Source organism: Carcharodon carcharias, chromosome 2 (assembly GCF_017639515.1).
Source record: "Carcharodon carcharias isolate sCarCar2 chromosome 2, sCarCar2.pri, whole genome shotgun sequence".
In the NCBI taxonomy this organism is placed as follows: domain Eukaryota; kingdom Metazoa; phylum Chordata; class Chondrichthyes; order Lamniformes; family Lamnidae; genus Carcharodon; species Carcharodon carcharias.
In genome coordinates, this window is record NC_054468.1 from 123,647,797 (window position 1) to 123,671,397 (window position 23,601).

At 39.2% G+C, this 23,601-nt stretch overlaps 1 protein-coding gene across 4 annotated transcripts in view; it reads right to left on the reverse strand.

The window, feature by feature from the left end:
• The window catches only part of ehbp1 (EH domain binding protein 1), a 383,657-nt gene that overhangs the window by 205,021 nt on the left and 155,035 nt on the right, over positions 1-23,601 (reverse strand). For all 4 annotated transcript variants that reach the window (XM_041177904.1, XM_041177895.1, XM_041177886.1 and 1 more), the window contains exon 9: positions 19,392-19,605. In XM_041177904.1, coding sequence (XP_041033838.1) covers positions 19,392-19,605 — 214 coding nt within the window. The remainder of the gene's footprint in view (positions 1-19,391; positions 19,606-23,601) is intronic.

Genomic DNA, 23,601 nt, shown 5'->3' on the forward strand with positions numbered 1-23,601 from the left:
ATGGGTCAAGGAGGACCAGAAGGTGATTGCCAATGTGCAAATCACCAAACCTGAATAGTCTGGTATACGTTAGTGCGCAGTTGTCAGGTTCAAAGCAGGGAGTAATTATATAATCCTTTTAAGGAGCAAAAATTTTTCCCACTAGGGGTTTTTGTTCCAGATCAGATACATTAGCTTTCAGTTGGCTGTTGCTGGCCGTCCCATGTTCATCCTCCTCTTTTCTGCAAGGCAGAGGCAGATCATGTCATGGCTGCCATCTGTCTTTGAGGGTGATTGCCTTAGCAGGCAGCTCCCACCTCCTGGCAGCACGTATCACCACTAATCAAGGGTTGAGCTTGCCGCCAGCCCAATTAGGGCATTTACATTTGAAGAGTGTCGCATGAATGATGCAGATGCAGTACGGATTCAGGACTCAGAAATTATCTGGTGTCGGGTCCCCAACCCTGAATTGAAAAACCAGCTCTATAATTTTATGGACATCAGACAATAGGACTGGGCTTGTTGTAACTATGCTCATATGTGGGCTGTGACAGAATACAGGTGACTGTTACATGTGGATGGTATTCCATCACAGAGGGCATTCTTCTTGAACCAGCTTTGTCCACACCCAGCATTCAACACATGTGCAATTTCCATTAACAGTCACACAACAGCACGGAGAGGCAGGAATCTTGACCAATCAGTCCAACAAAGTACCACTTCCAACTCTTCCCTGCTTGAGGTCAGCTAGACTTTCTAATCTATAAAGCTCAGTTTAACACTGGGAGAGCTCAGCCATTAGCTGCATTTACAGCCCATTATTTAGCTGTCAAACTCTAGTACAATAAATATCCAATAGTCTATCCAACAGACAGATGAAAATTTTAGATCAGTTTTAAAACCAACAGGTGCAGTCTAACAGAAGGAAACTGGGTAAAATTTCATGTAATAAAAAGTATGACAATACTAGTTCAAGGTTAAAATTCTAGATTCTAGGGTGGGATAGGAAGAAAGTTTAAGAACAATGGTGATTCTATGATAGTTTAGGTAGGGCATAAGAAGTAGATCATATGACTTGAATCTGATATGACAGAGTAACTGGCTTCCATTTATAAAATGACTTTCCAAGCCCAATTTCAATTAAAGGCAACCGACATTAAAATTTAAAACAGTGAAAAGAATGGGAATAATTATTAGCAGGGCAGCTTTTGGAACATGGGATTCAGATAATGTTAAATCATAGCAGTAAAGCCCAATATAACTTCAAGCTTATTTAAAAACAATGCTTGCTGTTAATATTGTAACAACATAGTCTATCAGACTTTGTCAAACCGAAATAGAACTTATTTCCTACTACTAACAAGGGAAAGGTGATGTTAATGTCCGGAACTATGAATATTTTAATAAAAACTAAATTATAAACTAGGATTTTTCTCATTACTGTGATGACATACAGAAAATGTAAAAACTATTTCATGAACAAAATAAATTAATTCTAAAAAAAGTGCACATTACAATGGTCTTGAGAAAAATCTTTATCATATATAAAAGGTAAGATGAACCATATTATTAGTGAATCTTAACCACAAGAACAATATTTATCTGTTTTTCGGTATTACAGAGGAAAACCCTCAATTGGGCTTAAGCCCACACACCTGTGTTTTAGGGACAGGATAAGCTCAGATTAAGCTAATGTTACCAAATCTTTCTGCTGTGTCATTCAAAACCACTACAGGCAATGACGACAGGACAAAGTAAATTTTAACCACTTAAAAATGCAAGAATTTAGTACCAAACCTATAGCTGCACATCAAAGGACAATATTTTGCCTTCACATTAAAGTATAAATATCTTCAGAAGACACATAATAATTTATATAATTTTAATTAAAACGTTCTTCAAGTAATGACTATTGGATATAATCTTAATTACATATCTGAAAAACACATCGATCGTCACCAACATTTTCACAAGTTTCACTTTTGTATTTTGGAGTGATTCATTCACATCTGTGGATTATACAAGCCCTATCTAACACGTTTTCTTATAAGAAGCTATCTTCGTCGTAAAGAGTCTTATTCAGCTCTTTCACTATTTATTACTCAGTGATGACCAGCCAAAAGCTTTTGTACATTTTAAAATTTAAAGTAATGTTATTGAAACAAATTCTTTTCTGTGCAGCACACAGATAAATCATTTCAATGTTCATCTTCTTTTCCTTTCTAAGTTTATTTTTGCAAGCCCTTTTCTGTTTTTCAGGAATATTTATTATATTCACCTTATCAGAGTAAAACACCAACACATACACTATGCGTTTCATAAAAATCAGGGACCAATAGAGATACAATAATTAAATGACACTGATATAGTTGAAGTAGACAATATTGCTATTTTAACCAACAATCCACTAACTATATGACAAAAATAAATTTGCATTAGTTTCAAACGCAGGACCAACCCTGCTGCCCCATCATCAACACTGGAGGCTAAGCAGAATGCAACTCTAAATGCCATTCCAGCAGTTCAGGAAAAAGGATGCAGGAAGCTAGAACTAGCTGTGACACAGAATCAATTCCCTAATTATTTCCAAATGAAATAAAATAATAGGTGTCCTGAGCAACAAAAATAGATAATATTTTGCATTCAGAAAAATTCCTACTGATCCAGACTGGGGCTTTGGTGGTCAGATATTTGTCATACATGGAAATCCACTGACATACTCAAGAATCCCCAGACCAACCTACTAAGAAATCCAGACAGGTGCATATCTCATGTTTGCACAATATAGAGTACAGTTATTTGGCTTAAACTAGACAACATTCATTAGCTTACTACATAACTGCAATAGAACATAAATAATTAGACATGCTATTGAAAGGCAGTGTATTCCTATAGATGTAGATTATATTAAAACTTTACTTAGGTATCTGTAGTGTTGAGAAGCAGAAATAGTCTAAGTAAGTTATATTAGTATTTGTGGGTGTTAGGAATGAGTTTTAGCTATAATGTTTAAGTTTGATTTGTTTTTCTGTATTTGTGTGTTATGAAAAGGTCAAATTGAGTTTTAGCTTTAAACTTTAAAAGGTGCCTACATTTATAATGAGAGTTTTACAAGTGTTGCAGCTAAGTTAAACAAACATGAGTCGAGAAACTGGGTTGTTGCCTAGCAACGGGGCTCCAGAGAGGCAGGTCCCTCCCACAGACACACACAGAAGAAACTAGAAACAGCAGTTTGATTTGGAAGCTGGTTGAGTTCAGTTGGTTTTGAAAATAGCTGCCAGGAGAAACTGGAGCAAAGGGGACAGGTAGCCAGTCCCAAGTTAAAAAAAATACCCCAGAATTGAGGGGAGTGGAACAGGAGAAAATCCCAAGCAGACCTCTTAGTCAAAGGAAGAACAGGAGCCTAGACAAGGACCTATTAAGCGAAGTTAAGAGTGAGGTGCAGAGGAAGGCTCCAAACTTAAAGAGATAAAGGCTTGAGGAGTCAGAAGATCCAAAGAGAAGGCTGAAGGTCTATAACTCTTTGCTAGGGACATATGAAGCAGTGGTGTACTGTTGACAGCTGAGTCGGTGAGAAAGAGTGCATGGAAGACAGCTTGAATGTATGTAGTGACCCAGGGAAGAGGAACATCAGGAGAGTTCGAAACCCTGGAGGTGACCCCGTTTGGAAGGCGTCTGAGAGAAAGCGTCGGTTTGGGAGAAGATTCCAAGGTGAGTTCTTGGAAAGTGAGACTGGAAACCCTCACGTAAAAGACAGATTTCAGCAATACTAGTTGGCTCACAGTGTGACAAACGTCTGAGGTGGGGGGCATTGTGGAGCAATCCATAGCATCTGTCTGGGGTGGCATCTGTCACTTGGGTTTCAGACTGAGGTGTGTCTGACCACAGGCTGCCAATTGGTTTACATGGACTGTACTTACTGTGAACATTAGAGTATAAGATAGCTTTTGTAACTTGTGTCATCCTTACAAATCTGTATATATCTGTAAAGGTATAGTTGTGCGTGAAGGAGTATTGTAATATAGTTCAGTTTTTCTTGTTTAATAAATGTTTTATGCTTTTGTTAAAAGATCATTAGCTGACTCTGGTGACTCTGCTCAGTGGCCCCTCTCCACATATCTAAACAAATTAGAAGTTAGGAATTATCAATCTGGGTTCCACCCTGGGATCAGGCTCATCCAGTGGTAACCTCAGCTGGGGGTCATAACAATAGGAGTTAAAGCTTGTTTGTTATTTTTGTCACAAACTTAATCAAACTCGTAAACAATATATACATGATTGAGAAATTTAATGAACTCAACCTGACAACATTATGATCTATGGGCTTTAATATAAAATGCGAGAGTGCAGTAGACCTTCCATTCTTATTCTGTAAATTAAGGAGACCTGCATTTTGCAACGTATTTTAATTACTTGTATGCTATAATGTTTATAAACATGCAATCCTTTTATTATTTTATACTGTATTTTTATTTTAATGATTGTCTATAACTGTTATGAATTATGAATACTTGTTTTATTTGTATCATCACAATTTCACACCCACCACCGTGAGGATTTTTCAATAAACTAATTATCTATTTATTTAACCAGTACTACACGTTGTGTGTGCTTACGGTGCTGACCTGTGCTCATATAGCCCCCAGTTCCTGATCCTTGGACAGGAAGGAACCAAGAGTCAATATCAGCCAACAGCAATGTTAATATGCAGCCCACACAAGCCTCAAATTTGATTCCATTTCAAAGCAAGGATAATATGTCTTCAGAATGATTACCACTAAACAGAATGAATGAAAGGAATTCCTTCTATCTACACACTAAAAGTTACAGCAGTTGTTGTGTATTACAGTTTTAACTATTCCCTTGTGGATTATGCTTTTTCATTTTGCCTTTTCAAAGATTGACACTTTCACATGTTCTTTCTTCAGCTGACTCCTGATTAGAAGAGAGAACAGAGTGAAGAAGCAGAAACAGAGTATACTGAGGTTCAATGGAACACTGAACATGCATTGGCACAATTGAGTGTGGTCCATTTGTAGAATTCAAATCTTGCAATCACAGTAATATAAGCATCTTAAATCAGTCCACTACTAGGAATACTAAATGATTATGTTAATGTGTTTTATATGAGAGAAAGTTGGATGAGTAATTACAATGAATATCAGGTGAAGCTCTTACTCCCAAAGATTTTGTATTACATATTTTGTAGGAAAATCAAAGAAATCAGAATTTCTGAAAACATCTATGATATTCTAACAAAAGTATCTTTTAAATAAATAGTATATTCACAAAATCTGCAGTCTTACATCTCTGTAAATTTGATACTAGATGACTATCTTTGCAAGCACATTTCTACAATTGACAGTTCCCTGACATGAGGGAGAACACTATGCTGAGAAAAATCTATTAATGATTAATAAATAACTTAGTGGTAGATTTTTCATCTGGCAGTCAGAGGATTGTGGGTTCAAGTTCCACTATACTCCTTGCGCACAAACTCTTGGCTCATACTTCAAGGTGGTGCCAAGCAAGAGCTCCATCTTTCAGATGAGAAGTTAAACAGGGGCTTTGTCTGTCTGCTCAGATGGATGAACACTACAGCACTGTTTGAGGATAGGCAGACAAGCTCCCGTGATTTGGTGGTTAACGTTTCTTCTCAAAGAACACTACCAAAACCAATTCTCTGGTCATTTAACTCGTTGCTTTTGTGGGGCCTTGTGATGCAAATTGGCTGTCGCATTTGGCTGCACAACATTGATTGAATTTCTAATATAATTCATTTGCTTCAAAATGCTTTGGGTGCCCTAGGAATATAAAAAGTGTTATATAAAATGCATGAATTAATAATTTAGTTTTGCTTCCTTCTTACTGATAGTGGCAAATCCAGTAGGATCATAAATCCACGCTGATTACTGGGATTTACCCCCTGTGATAAAATGAAATATTGCCTGTACTGAATCTTTCAGCTTTTTTAATATCACAAAAATCAGTATATAAGGGTCAGTTTTCAAAGAAAAATTGATCAGTTTAGTTCTAGATAAATTAGCTGCAACATTATTTGTATATGCAAACTAACAAATCACAGGACAATAGTAAGCTCCTGCTGTCAACAGGCCAGCCTGGTCAGTAAATGACAAGCCATTGAGGCCAGTATGAGAGTTTGTCTCCATTCAATATTGATGAAGGGTTACTTTACTTGTTTTAATTAAATCATGAAGTATATTGTCAGCTGCACTTACTTCAGGGTTTGCAGGGGGTGTTTACAAGTTGAAAGGATAGGCCTTCGCTTAAGGTCGTAACTTTGACAGAATGCTGAGACACCGGAGAAGAGTGCAGGGCCTTTGACTGGCTGAAGTCCTCTAGGGTTGACATTTGGAGGTTAGAAATTTCCTCTCTCGGGTTTATATTGTCAGGCCACAGACAGTCAGTTTGAAACTGATGGCCTGGTCCTTGGAGTTACTCTAATGTGAGCTAACAGTAAATGGACTTTAAAGGTCTGTGTTAATAGAAGAGGAGAGTTGGATCATTGTTAATTGCAGACTGTTGGGTAACAGATTGTGTTGGCACTGTTCCTTCATTGATCTTACTTAAATAAATCCATTTATTGTTCAACATGCCTTGATTAAGTAGTGTTTATCCAATCTGCAGTTCAGAAAGACAGGTACAATCAGATGGCCCTTGATACATTCCAGTGGCTGGTCTACAGAATAAGGTTCTCTATTAATCATTGGTAGATGTTATCAATAATAGGGCAGGAAAGGATGCACTCCAGATCACACTGGACGGGAGATCTGCTTAAGAGAGTGACAGGTGATGCAGAATTTAAGAAAATAACTAGTGTAATGACTCCTAAAATAATACTATTTTGTCATGTATCATACAACATTTTGTTTATTGACCACTGCCCACATCAGGAGAGCCTTTCCAACCTATCTGGACAGAGTTTTTCAGCCATCCCCTCCATCAGCCTTTTTGCAACATTACATCTACTTAAAATTTATTACAATTATTACACAGACCATTGCTCCAATCAACTTGCTATATGAATACTTCCTATCCAAATTCCAATTTTAAAACATTAACACTTAGCTAGATAGTGTTGCAATGGACAATCCAGTGTAATATCTTCCTTGAGCCAACAGGGCTCCTTGTCAACACAGGCAACATTGCAAATCCTCAATATCCCTTTCCCCAGCAACAGAGTAGGAAGAAACTGGGTTCTGATGTTGTGTCATCAACTTGAAATGTTAACTCATTCTCTCTCCACAGATACTGCCAGACCTGCTGAGTATTTTCCTGTTTTTATTATGGAAGAAACTGGTCCCTTCTTCAGGTGAAAAATTAGCATTTACCCACCAATTTGAGGTCACAATCTCTCTCAGAAAACGGATTGGCTGTCAAATTTGGTGTCCAGGGCGCCTGCCTGATACAGGTCACTTGAAGTGCAAATTAGGATCCTTAACATCTGTTTTAAGGCCCCGATCAAAATTCATCCACTATGCACTCTGCACTCAGTTTTACTGTTTCTGCAATGACCTAACCAGTACACCTTAACGAGACCACTGATGGCCACTGGCAAAACTTGAAGACAGACAGACTTACATTTATATAGCGCATTCATGGCCTCCGGACATCTCTAAACAGTTTACTGCCAGTGAAGTACTTTTGAAATGTAGTCACTGTTGAGAGTATGTTTTTAATAGTTAGTTTCTGTGGAGCCAGGCATGCTTCTCTCAGCTCCACATAGTGCAGTTGCCTATTGAGTTCCCTCTCTCCAACCTATCTCCACCCGCCCAGACCTAAGTGCAGGCTCGTTCAGTGTGGAAGCTGGATGGCTGAGCAACTATGCCAGGGTACTCGACTGACATCTACAACTTAGTTTTGAACAGGTGAAGCCCAAGGCCAAATTTCCAGCGAGTCTCAGACTGATGTCTTTGGATACGTGCTCCAGTCATGATGCTCATTACATTACTTCAATTTCACTCTCAGAGTCTCTACTACCAGCGTTAATATTTTCACTGACATGGAGATCTTGAAGATCTCCTGTTCCCCAGATTCTAGGTTCAAAAAAATTTTGACTAGCCAAAAAAACTCAGTGTACAGCTCCTAAAGACCTGCTGCTTCCCTGCATTCCTTTGAAATTTGACTTTTAATGCCTCCCCTCTGACCCTATTCATTCCCACCCAGTTCCATTCTGCTTGTGACTGACAGCATTTCTGCTCCATTACAGAGAGGTAAAAGAGCAGAGGGCAACTTGAAAAGTGAGAAACCGAAGAGGACGGTCAGCATTAGAAGAGCACATGCAGAATTGATGCAGGCAAAAGGGAGGCTTACCAAGAGCAGGGTCACAACTTATCTACTGGTTACTTGTTAATTTAATAGTTACTTAAGAATATTCACAACAGTTCTTGAATCACTTCAGGATAATTTTTTTATGCTCCATAAATACAAACTGGACTCCCTGAGGATGATTGAAGCTTTTATGGACAGTTATTAAGGATGCATGTCTGTTCTTCACACCACATCATGCCCCCTCCTTTACTTTGCATGATGTGCTATTTTCTTTAATGCATTTAGTATTTTTAAATGGTTGTTTCAATCTTCCTTGTCACTTCCAACACATTGACACCACTGCCTCCAGGCAGTTAGGCATCAAAAAAATTTCCACGTTAAAAGTCAGTTACATCTGTTGCTCTCTCCATTGTTGAAAACGTCTGTCATAATCCTATTTACCTTTATTCATGCAAGGGTCATCTGGAATTCAACAAATGGAGTAAATCTGAAAATAGTATTGTTGGACTAAGCTGAAACATTATAATACAGATAGTCTACCAGTGAAACCTTAGATAACCTGATGCATTTTGGACGTTGGTACAGGAAATTCAGTGAGTTCTAGTATGCTGGTGCACACAAAGCAGGAGAAATGTAAGGCTTTTGACAGAGGTTTTCTTATAGACTGCATGCACACATTTGCCAATACTCTCAAATAATTCACCTCTTTACTCCCCACAGCCTGTCAGTAGTATGATGGAATACTCTCCACTTGCCTGGATGAGTGCAGCTCCAACAACACTCAAGGAGCTTGACACCATCCGGGATAAAGCAGCCCACTTGATTGGCAACCCACCACTTCAACATTTACTTCCTCCACCACTGACACACAGTGGTAACAGTGTGTACCATCTACAAGGTGCACTGCTACAATTCACCAGGGTTCCTTGGACAGCATATTCCAAACCCGTGACCTCTACCACCTTGAAGAACAAGAGCAGCAGATGCATGGGAACACCACCACCTGCAAGTTCCCATCCAAGCCACACCCCATCCTGACTTGGAAGAATGGGTGGAATTTTATGTCCCTGTCAGACTGGGGGGGGGGACGTAAAATGCAGCGAGCCATTCAAAAGTCCATCCACTTAGCCTCTTCGAGAATGAGGCTGAGGAAATAACAATTGGGAACCAGGAAATGGCAGAGGAGTTGAATAAATACGTTGCATCAGTCTTTACGGTTGAATACACAAATAGCATTCCGAAAATACTAAATAATCAAGGGACAAAAGGGGTGGAGGAAATTAATACAATAACTATCACTAGAGGAAAAAGTACTAGGGAAGCTCATGGGGATAAAGGAAAATAAGTCCCCTGGACCTCATGGGTTGCATGCTAGGATATCAAAGGAAGTAGTTACATAAATAGCGGATGCACTGCTAGTAATCTTCCAAGTGTCCTTAGATTGTGGAAAAGTCCTGAAGGATTGTAAAACTGCTAATGTAACACCCTCATTCAAAAAGGGAGTAAAAAAACAGGTAACTATAGGCCTGTTAGTTTTAAATTGTCATTGGGGAAATGTTATTGTAATAGCAGAGCAGTTGGGAATGCATAATATAATCAAGCAGAGTCAGCATGGCTTCATGCAGAAGAAATCACGCCTGACAAATTGATTAGAATTCTTTGAGGAGGTAACAAGCAGGATAGATAAAGGGGAACCAGTAGATGTAATATATTTGGATTTCCAAAAGGCATTTGGTAAGGTACCACACATTAGGCTACTTAATAAGATAAGAGTCCATGGTGTTGGGGGTAGTACATTAGCATGGATAGAGGATTGGCTAACTAATAGAAGACAGAGATTTGGGACAAGGGGTCATTTTCAGGATGACAATCTGTAACTAGTGGAGTGCCACAGGGATCAGTGCTGGGGCCTCAATTATTTACAATATACATTAATGACTTGGATGAGGGAAGTGAATGTACTATCGCCAAGTTTGTGGATCACAAAAATAAGTGGAAAGGCAAGTGGTGAGGATGACACAAAGAATGAGTGGGCAAAAACTTGGCAGATGGAATATAATGTGGGAAAATGTGAGGTTATGCATTTTAGCAGGAACAATAGAGAAGCTGAATATTATTTAAATGGAGAAAAACTGCAGAAAGCCACAGCATGGAGGGATTTGGGGGTCCTTGTGCATGAATCACAAAAAGCTGGCATTCAAGTTCAGCAGGTAATAGGAAAGGCAAATGGAATGTTGGTCTTTATTTCAAAGGGAATGGAGTATAAAAATAGGGAAATCTTGCTAAAACTACACAAGGCACGAGGTAGACCACACCTAGAATACTCTGAACAGTTTTGGTCCTCTTATCTAATCTGGCATTGGAGGCAGTCCAGAGAAGGTTCACTAGGTTGATCCTGGGTATGGAGGGATTTTCTTATGAGGGTAGGTTGAGTAGGTTGGGCCTGTACTCATTGGAGTTTAGAAGAATGAGAGGCAACCTTATTGAAACACATAAGATTCTTAGCGGGCTTGACAGGGTAGATGCTGAGAGGTTGCTTCCCCTTCTAGGAGGGTCCAGGACCAGAGGGCATAATCTCAGACTAAAGGATCACCTATTTGAGACACAGATGAGGAGGAATTTCTTCTCTCAGAAGGTAGTGAATCTGTGGAATTCTTTGCCACAGAGGGCTGTAGAGTCTGGGTTATTAAGTATATTCAAGGCTGAGATAGACAGATTTTTAATCAGTATGGGAATCAAGGGTAATGGGGAAAAAGCAGAAAAGTGAAGTTGAGGATTATCAGATCAGCCATGATCTCATTGTGATCTCACTGAATGGCGGAGCAGGCTTGATGGGCCAAATGGCCTACTTTTGCTTCTATGTCTTATGGTCTTATGGATTTATGGACTTCAGTCAGACTGTAAAATCCCACCAGCGTAAAATTCCGCCCAATATCACCATTCCATCACTGTCGCTGGGTAAAAATTCTGGAACTCCCTCCCTAACAGCACTGTGGGCGTATCTACACCACGTGGACTGCAGCAGTTCAAGGCAGCAGCTCATTACCACATTTTCAATGGCTATTTGGGATGGACAATATAAATGCTGGCCTGTGAAAGAATTTTAAAAATTATGTGACATCAAGTTCATCAATCTGAATGTTTTCTGAATCTTACACTAACTAGAATGTTTCCAGAATTGGTGATGTTATGATTTCCTGGCAGTGGTATGGGTTGGCCCAATGCCATCTGTTACAATCAGGATTGGAGGAGTATAGTGTCTCCAGCCCCACTGTTCCACAGGTTGTACCATAAGTGTAAATGTTTAAATCACCAAAATGGCCAATTATTTACCTTCACTACTGCTAGACCCACAATAAAGGAGGCTTTAACCAGGTTTCTTCCAATAAACTCAGAATAATTGATTTATGATGAAATGAAACTTCTTTTTTAAAACAAGTTGCAACACTGGTTAACACACAATTTGTAATCTGGAAGTATAATGATTTACCCCTTTTAACATCCCAACACACACGCACAAAAAGCAAAGGAGAAGACAAATAAGTTCTCTGCAGAGGTTGGCATAAGGGAACATTTTATGAAAAAGGATAAAGTTCAAAAAGGTCTTGACGCTGTCAATTTGGTGTTCCTGCATGCAAAGACAGGGCGCTGGTCACAACAGTTATCTGGAACTCCTTTCCAAAGGATCTTTGGTGAAACACTGTCTTTGTTAACTCTTGCTTGTCGTAGCCTCACAGGCTTTCAAATATAGACGATTTATGTGGAGATGTACTGGAGAGGCAATACAGGAAGAGAGCGAGCAGAGCAATCTTCCTTCACTGTTTGCTCCCAAGACACACACTGAGTTCAAAAAACATGTTCAGACAGAACTTCTCCCAGGCCAGGTGTTTTGCAGCTGATCAGCATGATTCCATAGCCTGGCAACTGCAGTTTTTTTACAATTTTAACTCAAGTAACCAAAATAACGCTCATCTCTTCAGGCGTCACTTAGCTGAAGTCATGTGATTTCTTGGAAAAAGCAGTTTGCTCACAGACTAAAGTGAGCTTGTAACCTTTCAGAAAAAAACTCAGGAGTGTATCCAAATAATTCAATGCCCTTCCAATTTAAAAAAAAGCATATAGTTCTTGGGGGATATGGATTCCTAACACATTATCACACCAGCATTAATTAGTGATCCGCCTGGTCAATATGGCTTAGTATCGCCTGGGGTCATAGTTATTTTTTGATCCATTGGGCTGAACATGTGGTGCCTTCTCTGTATCCAAATAGGTTGGAAAATTGTTAGGGATTTGCAATAGGACAAAGGACATGTGAAGCTGACTCCAACAAAAAGGAGTTAATCCAGGGTGAATTGGTACTTTTAAAAGGGAGTTAGATCACTATTTGTTGGAGAGATCGAGGGCTATACCGATATTCACAGCATTGTCTGACTTTTTGTTTTCACAGGAAGCAGAAAAGGGAACTTGGTATTCATTAAAGTTGGGATCAAACAGTGGTGGTGACAGGACAAACAGGTGCTGGATCTGATGGGCCTTTTCGTCACTCTGAACCTCAAATTTGGCTGATAATTAATAGTATAAACAAAACACTTTCTACATAGTCATAAAGATAAAAGTGCTGACTATTTTAAACAGTTAAATCCAACCACAGTTGGATTAATTACTTTAATATTAATATCATATTCCTTAACCTGCACTCAAGCAGCACAAAAATGAACACATTACCAATTTTGTCTCAGCTAATGCTTGATACATTGGCAATCTAGGCAAAAGCCTAAATTCAAATGGGGGTTGAAATTTGGAATTCAATTTGATTTTCATGGTCCAGTATTTTAGTCTCAAAATCTTTAAGCAGTCATATCTTCAGTAACAGGTTCTTACTTTTGTTTAATTTATTTTTTAGCTGATTGGTATGAATGGAGGATTTAAATTGTTTCTGCAAACACAAGATTAAGAAATTACCTTTAAATGTAATCAAGATCAAGTCTTTAAAAGTAGCCTTTGTGGTTTGATTGAGTTGTATGTTTTTGCCTTCAGTCAACTCTGTTGATAATGCAACATATCCAGTGGATCGGAATCAGAACTGATTTTAGTCCTCTCAAGGGAGGGGAGAAGAGAGAATAGAGGCTAGAGAATATACATTCATAGAATGTAGACATCACTGGCAGGGCCAGAATTTATTGCCCACCCTTAATTCCCTCAAGAAGGTGATGGTGAGCTGTCTTCTTGACAACTGAGTGGTTTGTCTAGCCATTTCAGAGGGCAGTTAAGAGTCAGCCACATTGCTGAGGGTCTGGAATCACATGCAGACCAGACTCGGTGAGGACGACAGCTTTCCTCCCCTAAAGGGCAATCCCTCAGTTACACGGTCACCATTATTGACAGGAGCATCTTATTCAGAATTTTTCATTTAATTAAATGACCTTAATTGATTTTAAATTCCCCAGCTGCTGCGGTGGGATTTGAACTTGCGTTTCCACATAATTAGTCCAGGTCCCTGGATTACTAGTCTAATAAAATACCCACTATGCTTGTGTTCCTGAACAGACTGTCCTCTAGTAACCCCAATAACTCTAGGCACACTACAGACTCATGGTTGAACAACAGATCATCATTCATTCCCCAGATTCTCAAATTAAGATTGGCCACTTGAGCAAGATATTCAAGAACATCGCCACTTTCCCAAATAATCTGTGAGCCACATAGACTTCACTATTGTAATTCAGGTCATCATCTGAAATCTGCAATTAAAGTGGTGCCTTTTAATCACTCCTGAATTTTCACTCTCCCCTATATAACTGCAAAACCATTCAAACAAAACTTCAATCAGAGCAGTGCTTCCATGATTCTTCCAGCAGTAAAGGAGCATTGCTAGCCTGGAAGTTGTGAAAGTTTTAAGGACACTTTGCAAAAAATTGGGGAAAACTCTGATAATAAATGCCAGAAACATCACTGCATTGCTATTATGTGGCTCATCTGAGCAAAAATGGCACTTTGATTTGGGTTGTTTACCTCCTGAAACTCATAACTTTTTCTCTTTAAAAGCATGAGTGAGACAAGTAAACTGCACCAGTTAGTTCTTTGTCACCTGGACAGTGATCCTGATTTAATCATTTCAGATGAAGTGGGAAAAGGTAATAAAGGGGGCTCCAGGTTAGCCTGAAATAACCTTAAAAACAATCCTAACAATATCACTGCTTAAAAATTCCAGGAGATCCAAAGGTCACAATGATCTCACACATAAGCATCAGCCTAATATTTTGGCATGATTTGTTTCATATTGATAGCTTCATATCATCATGATACATGCTCATCAGCATAGGAAAATGTGGTTTCACTAATTTACTGGGTTTGTTATTTCGTTGAGGGCTGTATGCCATGTGTGGATGAGGGTAAATTTTACTTTAATTTAAAACATTTTAAAAAGTTGCTGCACTACTCTTTAGATATCAACGTGGGCAAAATCAGTTGCTTAAGACTATCTGAAACTGAAATTTTTCATTTGCATAATATTAAGCAAACCATTATATTTATTAAAAAATATTTTTACCCTAAAATGTCTATTTGAAAATAAAATCCCAATCACCTCACCTTTAGAAAATATATTTCGGATTGTGAAGTGCTGCAATGCTAATTGATAGCACAGAAAACAATTACCAAAACCAGAGATGGAAAGTTAGATATGAAGACATGAATTAGGATTAGGCCATTTGGCCCCTCAAGCCTGCTCCACCATTCAAGAAGATCATAGCTGATCTGATTGTGGCCTCATCTCCACATTCTGTCTACCCTCTGATAACCTTTGACTCAAGAATACTCAACAATCTATCTACATCTGCCTTAAAAATATTCACCGACTCTTCCTCCACCACTCTCTGGGAAGAGCGTTTCAAAGATTCACAATACATAGAAAAGAAAATTTCTCCTTATCACCCTCTTTAATTGGGGATCCCTTATTTTTAAACTGTGTCCCCTCGTTCTAGTCTCTCCCAGAGGGGAAACATCCTCTCAGCATCCACCCGTCAAGTCCCCTCAGGATCTTTTGTTTCAATAAGATCACTTCTCATTCTTCTAAACTCCAATGGACACAGGCTCACCCTGTCCAATCTTTCCCCCCAGCCTAGGAATCAGTCAAGTGATCATTCTCTGAATTAATCTAACGCAATTATATCCTTTCTGAAACAAGGAGACCAAAACTATACACAGTACTCCAGGTGTGGTCTCACCAACACCCTGTACGTCTGTAGCAAAACATCCATAATTTTATAGTTGATTCCCATTACAATAAACACCAACATTCCATTTGCCTTCTTAATCATTTGCTGCACCTGCATACTAACTTTTTGCAATTCATGTATCAGGACACCCAGATCCCTCTGTATCTCAGAGTTCTGCAATCTCTCTCCATTTAAATAATATGCTGCTTTTCCATTCTTCCTGCCAAAATGGAAGAGTTCACTTATTCCTATATTATACTCCATCTTCCAAATTTTTGTCCACTCACTTAACCTATGTCCAGTGTGCAGACTTATGTCCTCTTCACAACTTACTTTCCTACGTATGTTTGTGTCATCAGTAAATGTTGCAACTATATATCCACTCCCTTCGTCTGAGTCATTGATATAAATTGTAAACATTTGAGGCTCCAGCACTGATCCCTCTGGCACTCCATTCATTATATCTTGCCAACCTGAAAATGAACCATTTATCCCTATTCTCTGTTTCCCGTTAGCTAACCAACCCTTTATCCATGCTACTATGTTACTCCCTAGAACATGCGCTCTTATTTTGCATAGTAACCTTTGATGTGGCACTTTGTCAAAAGCCTCTTGGAAATCCAAGTACACCACATCTACAAGCCTCATCATAACCTCCCGAAGAATAGATTCCAGCAATTTCCCTATGACAGATATTAAGCTAACTGGCCTGTAGCTTCCCGCTTTCTGTCTCCCTCCTTTCCTGAATAGAGGGGTCACATTCACTATTTTCCAATCTGATAGAACCTTTCTAGAATCTAGGGAATTTTGGAAAATCGAAACCAACGCATGTACTATCTCAGCAGCCACTTCTAGGATGAAGTCCATTAGGACCTGGGGCTTGTCAGCTTTTAGTTCTTATATTTTTTGTAGCACCATTTCCCTGGTAATTATTTAAGTTCCTCCCTCCTGATTTATCATTATTTCTGGGATGTTATTTGTAACCTCTACAGTAAAGACAGATGCAAAATATTTGTTCAACCATCCATCAATTTCTTATTTTCCATTATTAATTCCAAATTCTCACTCTCTAGAGGACCAACGCTCACTTTACTTACTCTTTTCCTTTTTAAATATATGTAGAAACTTACTGTTTTTATATTTCTAGCTAGCTTTCTCTTGCACTTTAATTTCTCCCTCCTTATTAATCTTTTAGTCATTATTTGCTGTTCTTTGTATTCTGTCCAATCTTCTGACCTTCCGCACATCTTTGCCAAACTATACACTTTTTCTTTCAATTTGATACTAATCTTTAACTTCCTTAGTTAGCCACGGATGGTGTGTCCTTCTCCTGGAGTTTTCCTCTCTCACTGGAATGTATCTTCCCTGAATATTCTGAAATATCTCCTTAAATGTCTGCTATTACATCTCTACTTATCTCTCCCTTAACCTAATTTTCCAGTTCATTTCAGCCAGCTCTGTCATCATGCCCTCCTAATTGCCCTTATTTAAGTTTGAAGCACCAGCCTTAGATCCACTCCTCTATCCCTCAAGTTCTGCTGTCTGCAGCAATTGAAATTAGAATTACACTTCTTCTACCACTCTCTAGTTGAAGGGGGTAATGTCACTGGACTAGTGATATGATACAGCCTTTCAGTAAAGCTGAGTTATTTAAAAATCCCAGAGGAAAACTTTAGACAACTGTCATAACCTGTATTCTTAAGTGGCATGTTTGAGATGCAACTCTAAATTAAGGAATCAGACCACCAATTCTCAAGAGGTTTTATATTAACATTTTAATTTACACAGGTTAAATATACACATATCGCTACAAATTATCATAACTTTTAACAAATTCCCAAACTAATCTCCATTAAGGCAACAGCAACCCGTAGACTTTCAACAGACACCAAGCAAAGCATTTTCACTTTACAAATTCAAAATTAGGTTCCTCTCACTTTGGTTCCTGTGGAGACAGTTGGAGGCTTACAGCTACTTTGATCTTACATTGCCTCTACCCTGCACACACAAAACTGTTATCGGTTATATCCAGCACATCTCACTGAATGTAAATTCTCATTGTCTCACCAGCGTCTTTGAGCTCCACCTCTTCTAACAATAAAATCCCTTTCATAGTACCAATTTTATTAGTAATATAAACATATTGCTTGGTCTCTGCTAGCTAGGTGCCAGGTTTCACCCCACTTCTTGAATGCTCTATTGAAAAAAAATAAAAATGCACTCTACCTCTCTTGCATCTCAAAACTAGTACATAAAGCATCCAGACTAGCTGGCTTTAATCCAATTAAGACACACCCACAGACTAAACCTCTATTTTAAAAGAAAAATATTTTCCAATAATATATACATTAATAGCTTCATGACACTAGAAATCCAGAGTCCAAGGCTAATGCTCTGGAGACACAGGTTCAAATCTCAGCATGGCAGTTAATGGAATTTGAATTCAATTATTAAATCTGAAATGAAAAGTTAGACAATGATTCATCTGGTACACTAATGTCCTTTAGGGAAGGAAATCCTTACCTGGTCTGACCTACATGTGACTCCAGACTCTAAGCAATGTGGCTCACTCTTAACTGCCCTCCACAATGTCTTAGCAAGCCACTCAGTTGTATCAGGAGTGTGATGGAATGCTCTACACTTGCCTGGATGAGTGCAGCTCAAATAACAAGAAGCTCGACACCATCCAGGACAAAGCAGCCCACTTGACTGGCACCCCACCCACCACCTTAAACATTCACTCACCCAACCATAGATGCACAGTGGCAGCAATGTGTACCATCTACAAGATGCACTTCCTTCAACAGCACCTTCCAAACCTGTGGCCTCTACCACCTAGAAGGACAAGGGCAGCAGTTGGAGTATCACCACCTGCAAGTTCCCCTCCAAGCCACACACCATTCTGACTTGGAACTACATCGCCATTCCTTCACTGTTGCTGGGTCAAAATCCTGGAACTCGCTCCCTAACAGCACTGTGGGTGTACCTACATCACATGGACTGCAGTGGTTCATGAAGGCAGTTCACCACCACCTTCTCAACGGTAATTAGGGATGGGCAATAAATGCTGGCCTAGCCAGTGATGTCCACATTCTGGGAAAAAATAAATAAAAAACATTTCTTCATTGAAATTTGGTGTCTCAAAATTTAGTATAATTCAGAATGCGTCCACTACTAAGCTTGTAGAAGGATGGTTTTCAGATCTTTTACTCTTCAGGGTCCTCTTATGCAAATTTCAGAAAATAAAAGGAGTCAATGCAAAGTTGCTACTCAGACGTCCTTGTGACTAGCTCCCTAGATATGGGCAAATGGATTAAGCTGAACAGTTCTACAACTTTCAATACGATTCTTACCTGGAGATTATTGTGCAGCATTAATAGAAACTTATTATTTTGTCAACTTGTAATGAGCCACCAATAAAATATAACCTTTAATACAATTGCTCCAATAGAAAATGTAAGCATCAACCATAATGGATACTTTTATGAAGAAACATATGGACAACTCATCCAGCTCAGAACGGAGTTTCAAACTTCCAATATTACAATTAATCACTTTAAAAGATAAAAGTAAACTAAAAATCACTTTTGAGATTCTTGCAGATAAGCTGATTTTTTATACCCATTATAACATTTGTACAAATAATCACATTTGTAAAACATTTAAAGCCAAATAGTCTACTGCTGTTACAGACCAATACTTTGCCAGGTTTTCAATTCCACAGATCACACTGGACTGTGTCACTTAAATAATTTCTTATTAAAAGATTCTAAACTTCAAAAGTCTTGAATGAATTGTCAATCATCATCTGAATACTTGTTAAAAATGATAAACAGCTCAAAGTATAATAATTGAGGACTAAAGTAAACTGACAATTATAATAAATTTACTGCTAAACCAAACCTTTGGTGATGAAGATAGATCCGCCACAACAGCTGGTTTGATGTACACATTTACAGTCTCTGTCTTTGGTGTGTAAGTATTGTCAGGTAAAGGAGGTGATGGAGCCTTCCTCTTTGTCTTTTTATCTGTCTCAGACTGTTGTACTGAAGCTGTCGCTAATGTGGTTGGATACCTTGTAGAATGTACAGCCTTCGGCTCGTAGAATGGATTAGATCTAACAAAGACAAAATTTATTTTTTTTAAATAAATTTGACAACTTCCTTCCTTAAAATATATTTTCTTCTGTGTACTTAAATACACAAGCACATTTTGAAAATATTCCAGATATAATGTACAGTATTTTTATTGCATCTTACAACCTTTTACCTGCTGAATAAACAAGAATTTCATGGCACATCCGCTGTGACAAGCTTTTCAAGGTTAAAAGATAATCCTGCTCGTTACTTCTTACTAAACATTTAAATGAATGTTAAACTCTTATCTTAAGGTCCACATTCCGATATTAAGTGGCTCGCAGTCACTCTTGAGAATATATGCCATTTACATAGGCCGTTTCAGTTGAAAAATATAAAATCTACTTCAACATTAAATTAAAGTAACATTTCTAATCACAGCAGAAAAAGTGAAAGTTTATGCTATTAGTTTTAATGCAGTCGCTTGCATAGTTTTGAAACCAGACACAGTTTTATCTTAATTCAGAAAAAGATATTTGTTCAAAAATGTTCAAAATACGTTTATTTCTTGATCTATTTTGCTGCACCTTTACAAAAGTAGATCGAGAGAAAAAGTTGAAGCTAATAAAAAAAATCATTATCAGTTTATAGTTTTGTCATCAGACAGGTATAAAACCAATGACAAGTTCAACCTAACATTAAGCTGCTCAGACTGACAAAAAGCTCTTCATGAAAATTCACCATGGAGTGGATTTGGGGGGAGAAAAGGGAAACTTTCTATCTACAATCAGTGGGAAAGCAAGATGATCCTCTAGATATAAAATACACAATTGGGCAATTAGCCTGCTCTTACGTCTTATACTTGATCAACCTCTATTTTGTTGTGGTAAAGCACTTGACAAGGAAACAAACAACTAGGCACTTTCAGTACGCATCACATGTCAGCCTTGAAGCTTGCCTTCCAGATGTATCTGTCATTCATGAACTTCCAATAAGACCAAGATACCTGAATGAAAGATGAGGATGACAGGGCCAAATTTAACCTGCTGACAGAAAAAGTCTCTGAGGAATATTCCATTCATTGCCAGTTTAAACTTTTAATACCTTCACCCTTTAGAAATAAAAGTAAAACTGGTCCAAAACCACTGCTCCTTGCAAACACAGAATTTGATATTCAATTTAGCACTGCAATATTTGACTATTTTGTTTCATAATAATTTCACTGATTAACACCAAATTTAAAATAGTAAAATGAACAGCCAGAATGATAAAGCATAAAAAGAAATGCCATAAGGAACAAATCATGCAAGTAATTTTCCATGTACCAGGCAGAATTACTGCAGAATGCAAATAGGTTATGGAGTTTTGGAAAAAATCAACTGCACTTGGCACTATTTTTAGGCCACATTCCACAGACTCCAATAAACAATTTAAAAAGGTTATCAGTGCAAGGGGCTTTGGAGAGAATCCAACTCAGGCCCAGATTTTTACTTGCAGGTCGGGAGTGCAGAGACGGGGCATTTTCTGTCTCCACCAACCTAACCGGGGAGAAAAAAAAAGGCCCCGAATGCAGACTTTCGTACTGGGTGGGGGTGGGGTGGTGGAAGGGCTAGATTAGAAGTCGGGCCACTGCCCCATGAACAAGTGCAAAGGCTGCCAGGTGCAGGGCGGGCTGGGCGGAAGGCCTGCCTCTGTGCTCCGGCATTGTGCTGAAGTTATTTTAAAAAATTAAACAAAAAACAGCCTTCCAACCCTCACCCTGCTCGCACTCCCCATGCCAACCTATGCCACCTCATGCCCCCCCACATCCATCCCCATGGCGTGTCATACCTCCTATGCCAACCCTTGGCCCATCCACCACCCATTGCCCTTACTGCCTCCATGCCAACTTACCAAGTACCCAAAGGGGAGCCTCACCTCACCCATAGGGGAGCCTCGCCTCACCCAAGGGGGATCCTTGCCTAAGGCTCCCTACCTTTCCCAAAGGTGTCCTGGGGCCATATCCAAAGGTGTGCTTTATCTCTCTGAAAAGGGTACGCTAGCTATCCAAAAAAAATCCACAAGGCACAGGCCTGTTCCTACTAGGTCTAATCAGAACACTTTGGGTTTCAGGCACCTACCTCACAAAATTTACAGAAATGGGGGCAGCTGCCTCTGGGAACCATGGATTTATGATTTTTATTCACCGTCTGAAAATGGTGGGGGCTAGGTTCGGGGGGTGGGACTTCCGGATTCGGGCCTCTGCCAGTGCTTTCGCACAGACAGAGCACCTCTTCGTCTGCACAAAAATTCAGGCCTCAGTCTTCCTAAGGACCTAAAAACTGTCCAAACCCTTATCTTCCTCCTACAATCTACAGGTTTGATCTAATCATAGCCTCTGAATTTCTGTTTCTTTACTCCTAACATTTTCAATACTGGTGATATCTTAAACTATAAGCAAAGGTCCCACACCTAGATTTCCAAATGAAAAATAGACAGTGAAAATAGCAAAATAAGCCTATTATAATTTTGTAAAAAAAAAATCAATGATAATGTGGAAAGTAAGGAAAGCCAAACAGTGTCATTAATGCTCAAATAATCCTTCACGCCTTCCTCATTACAAACCTGATCCACTCCCATTTCACTTTAAGAGGACTTTCACTGGCTGCTGCCTTGACTGTGGGAGACGGTTAGAGGAACTGCCTTCTACCACGAAGACACCAGGAGATGGAGTTCTATGGGGTAGGACTATTCACTTCATCTCAAGTTTCAGCATTCAACTGAAGTCCCAAACCTGTCCAAAAACTGAAAGAACTGTGCTCAAGAAGAATGGGTAATTTTTAAAGACCATTAACGCTGATATCTAAATTAGACACACAAAGGTTGCAAGCCTAACATGGGGGAGGCAGTGGGGGCATAGTGATATTGTCACTGACTGGTAATCCAGGGACCCAGGGTAATGCTGGGGATCAAGGTTCGAATCTCACCACGGCAGATGGTAGAATTTGAATCAATAAAAATCTGGAATTAAAAGTCATTAAACCATTGTTGATTGTTGTAATTCACTAATGTCATGCCTAGCACAAAGGAAGATGATTGTGGTTCCAGGACATTAATGCAGGAGTTCCTCAGGGTAGTGAGGCCCAACCATCTTCAGCTGCTTCATCAATGACCTTCCTTCCATCATAAGGTCAGAAGTGGGGATGTTCACTGATGATTGCACGATGTTCAGCACCATTCACAACTCCTCAGATACTGAAGCAGTCCATGTCCAAAGGCAATCTAGGCTTGGGCTGACAAGTGGCAAGTAAAATTCGTGCCACACAATTGCCATCTCCAACAAGAGAAAATTTAACCATCGCTATCAACATCCTGTATTGACTAACTCACCTTCTGACTTCCCAAAGCCTGTCCACCATCTTCAAGGCATAAGTCAGGAGTGTGACATAATATTCTCTGCTTGCCTAGATGAATGCAGCTCCAACAACACTCAAGAAGCTTGAAGCTATCCAGAACAAAGAAGCCCACTTGATAGGCACCCCTTCCACAAACATTCACACCCTCCACCACCAACAGACAATAGCAGCAGTGTGTGCCATCTACAAGGATGGACTGCAGAAACTCACCAAGGCAGCACGTTCCAAACCCATGACTGCTACCATCTAGAAGGACAAGGGCAGCAGGCACATGGGAACACCACCAACAGGAAGTTCTCCTCCAACTCACCATCCTGACTTGGAAATATATCGCTGTTTCTTCACTGTCACTGAGTCAAAATCCTGGAACTCCCTCTCTAACAGCACTGCAGGTATACCTACACCAGATGGACTGCAGCGGTTCAAGAAGGCAGCTCGCCGCCACCTTCTCAAGGGCAATTAGAGATGGGCAATAAATGCTGACCTAGCCAGCAATGCTCAAATTCCATCCATGATTTTTAAAAAAAAATCCTTCATTCCCAATTCCTTTCTCAGAAAGCTGCTTAACAATCCTGAAGAGTTTAATTAATTATCTGTTGACATACTAACTGCAATGCCTCACAATATGGAAATATCATTTGG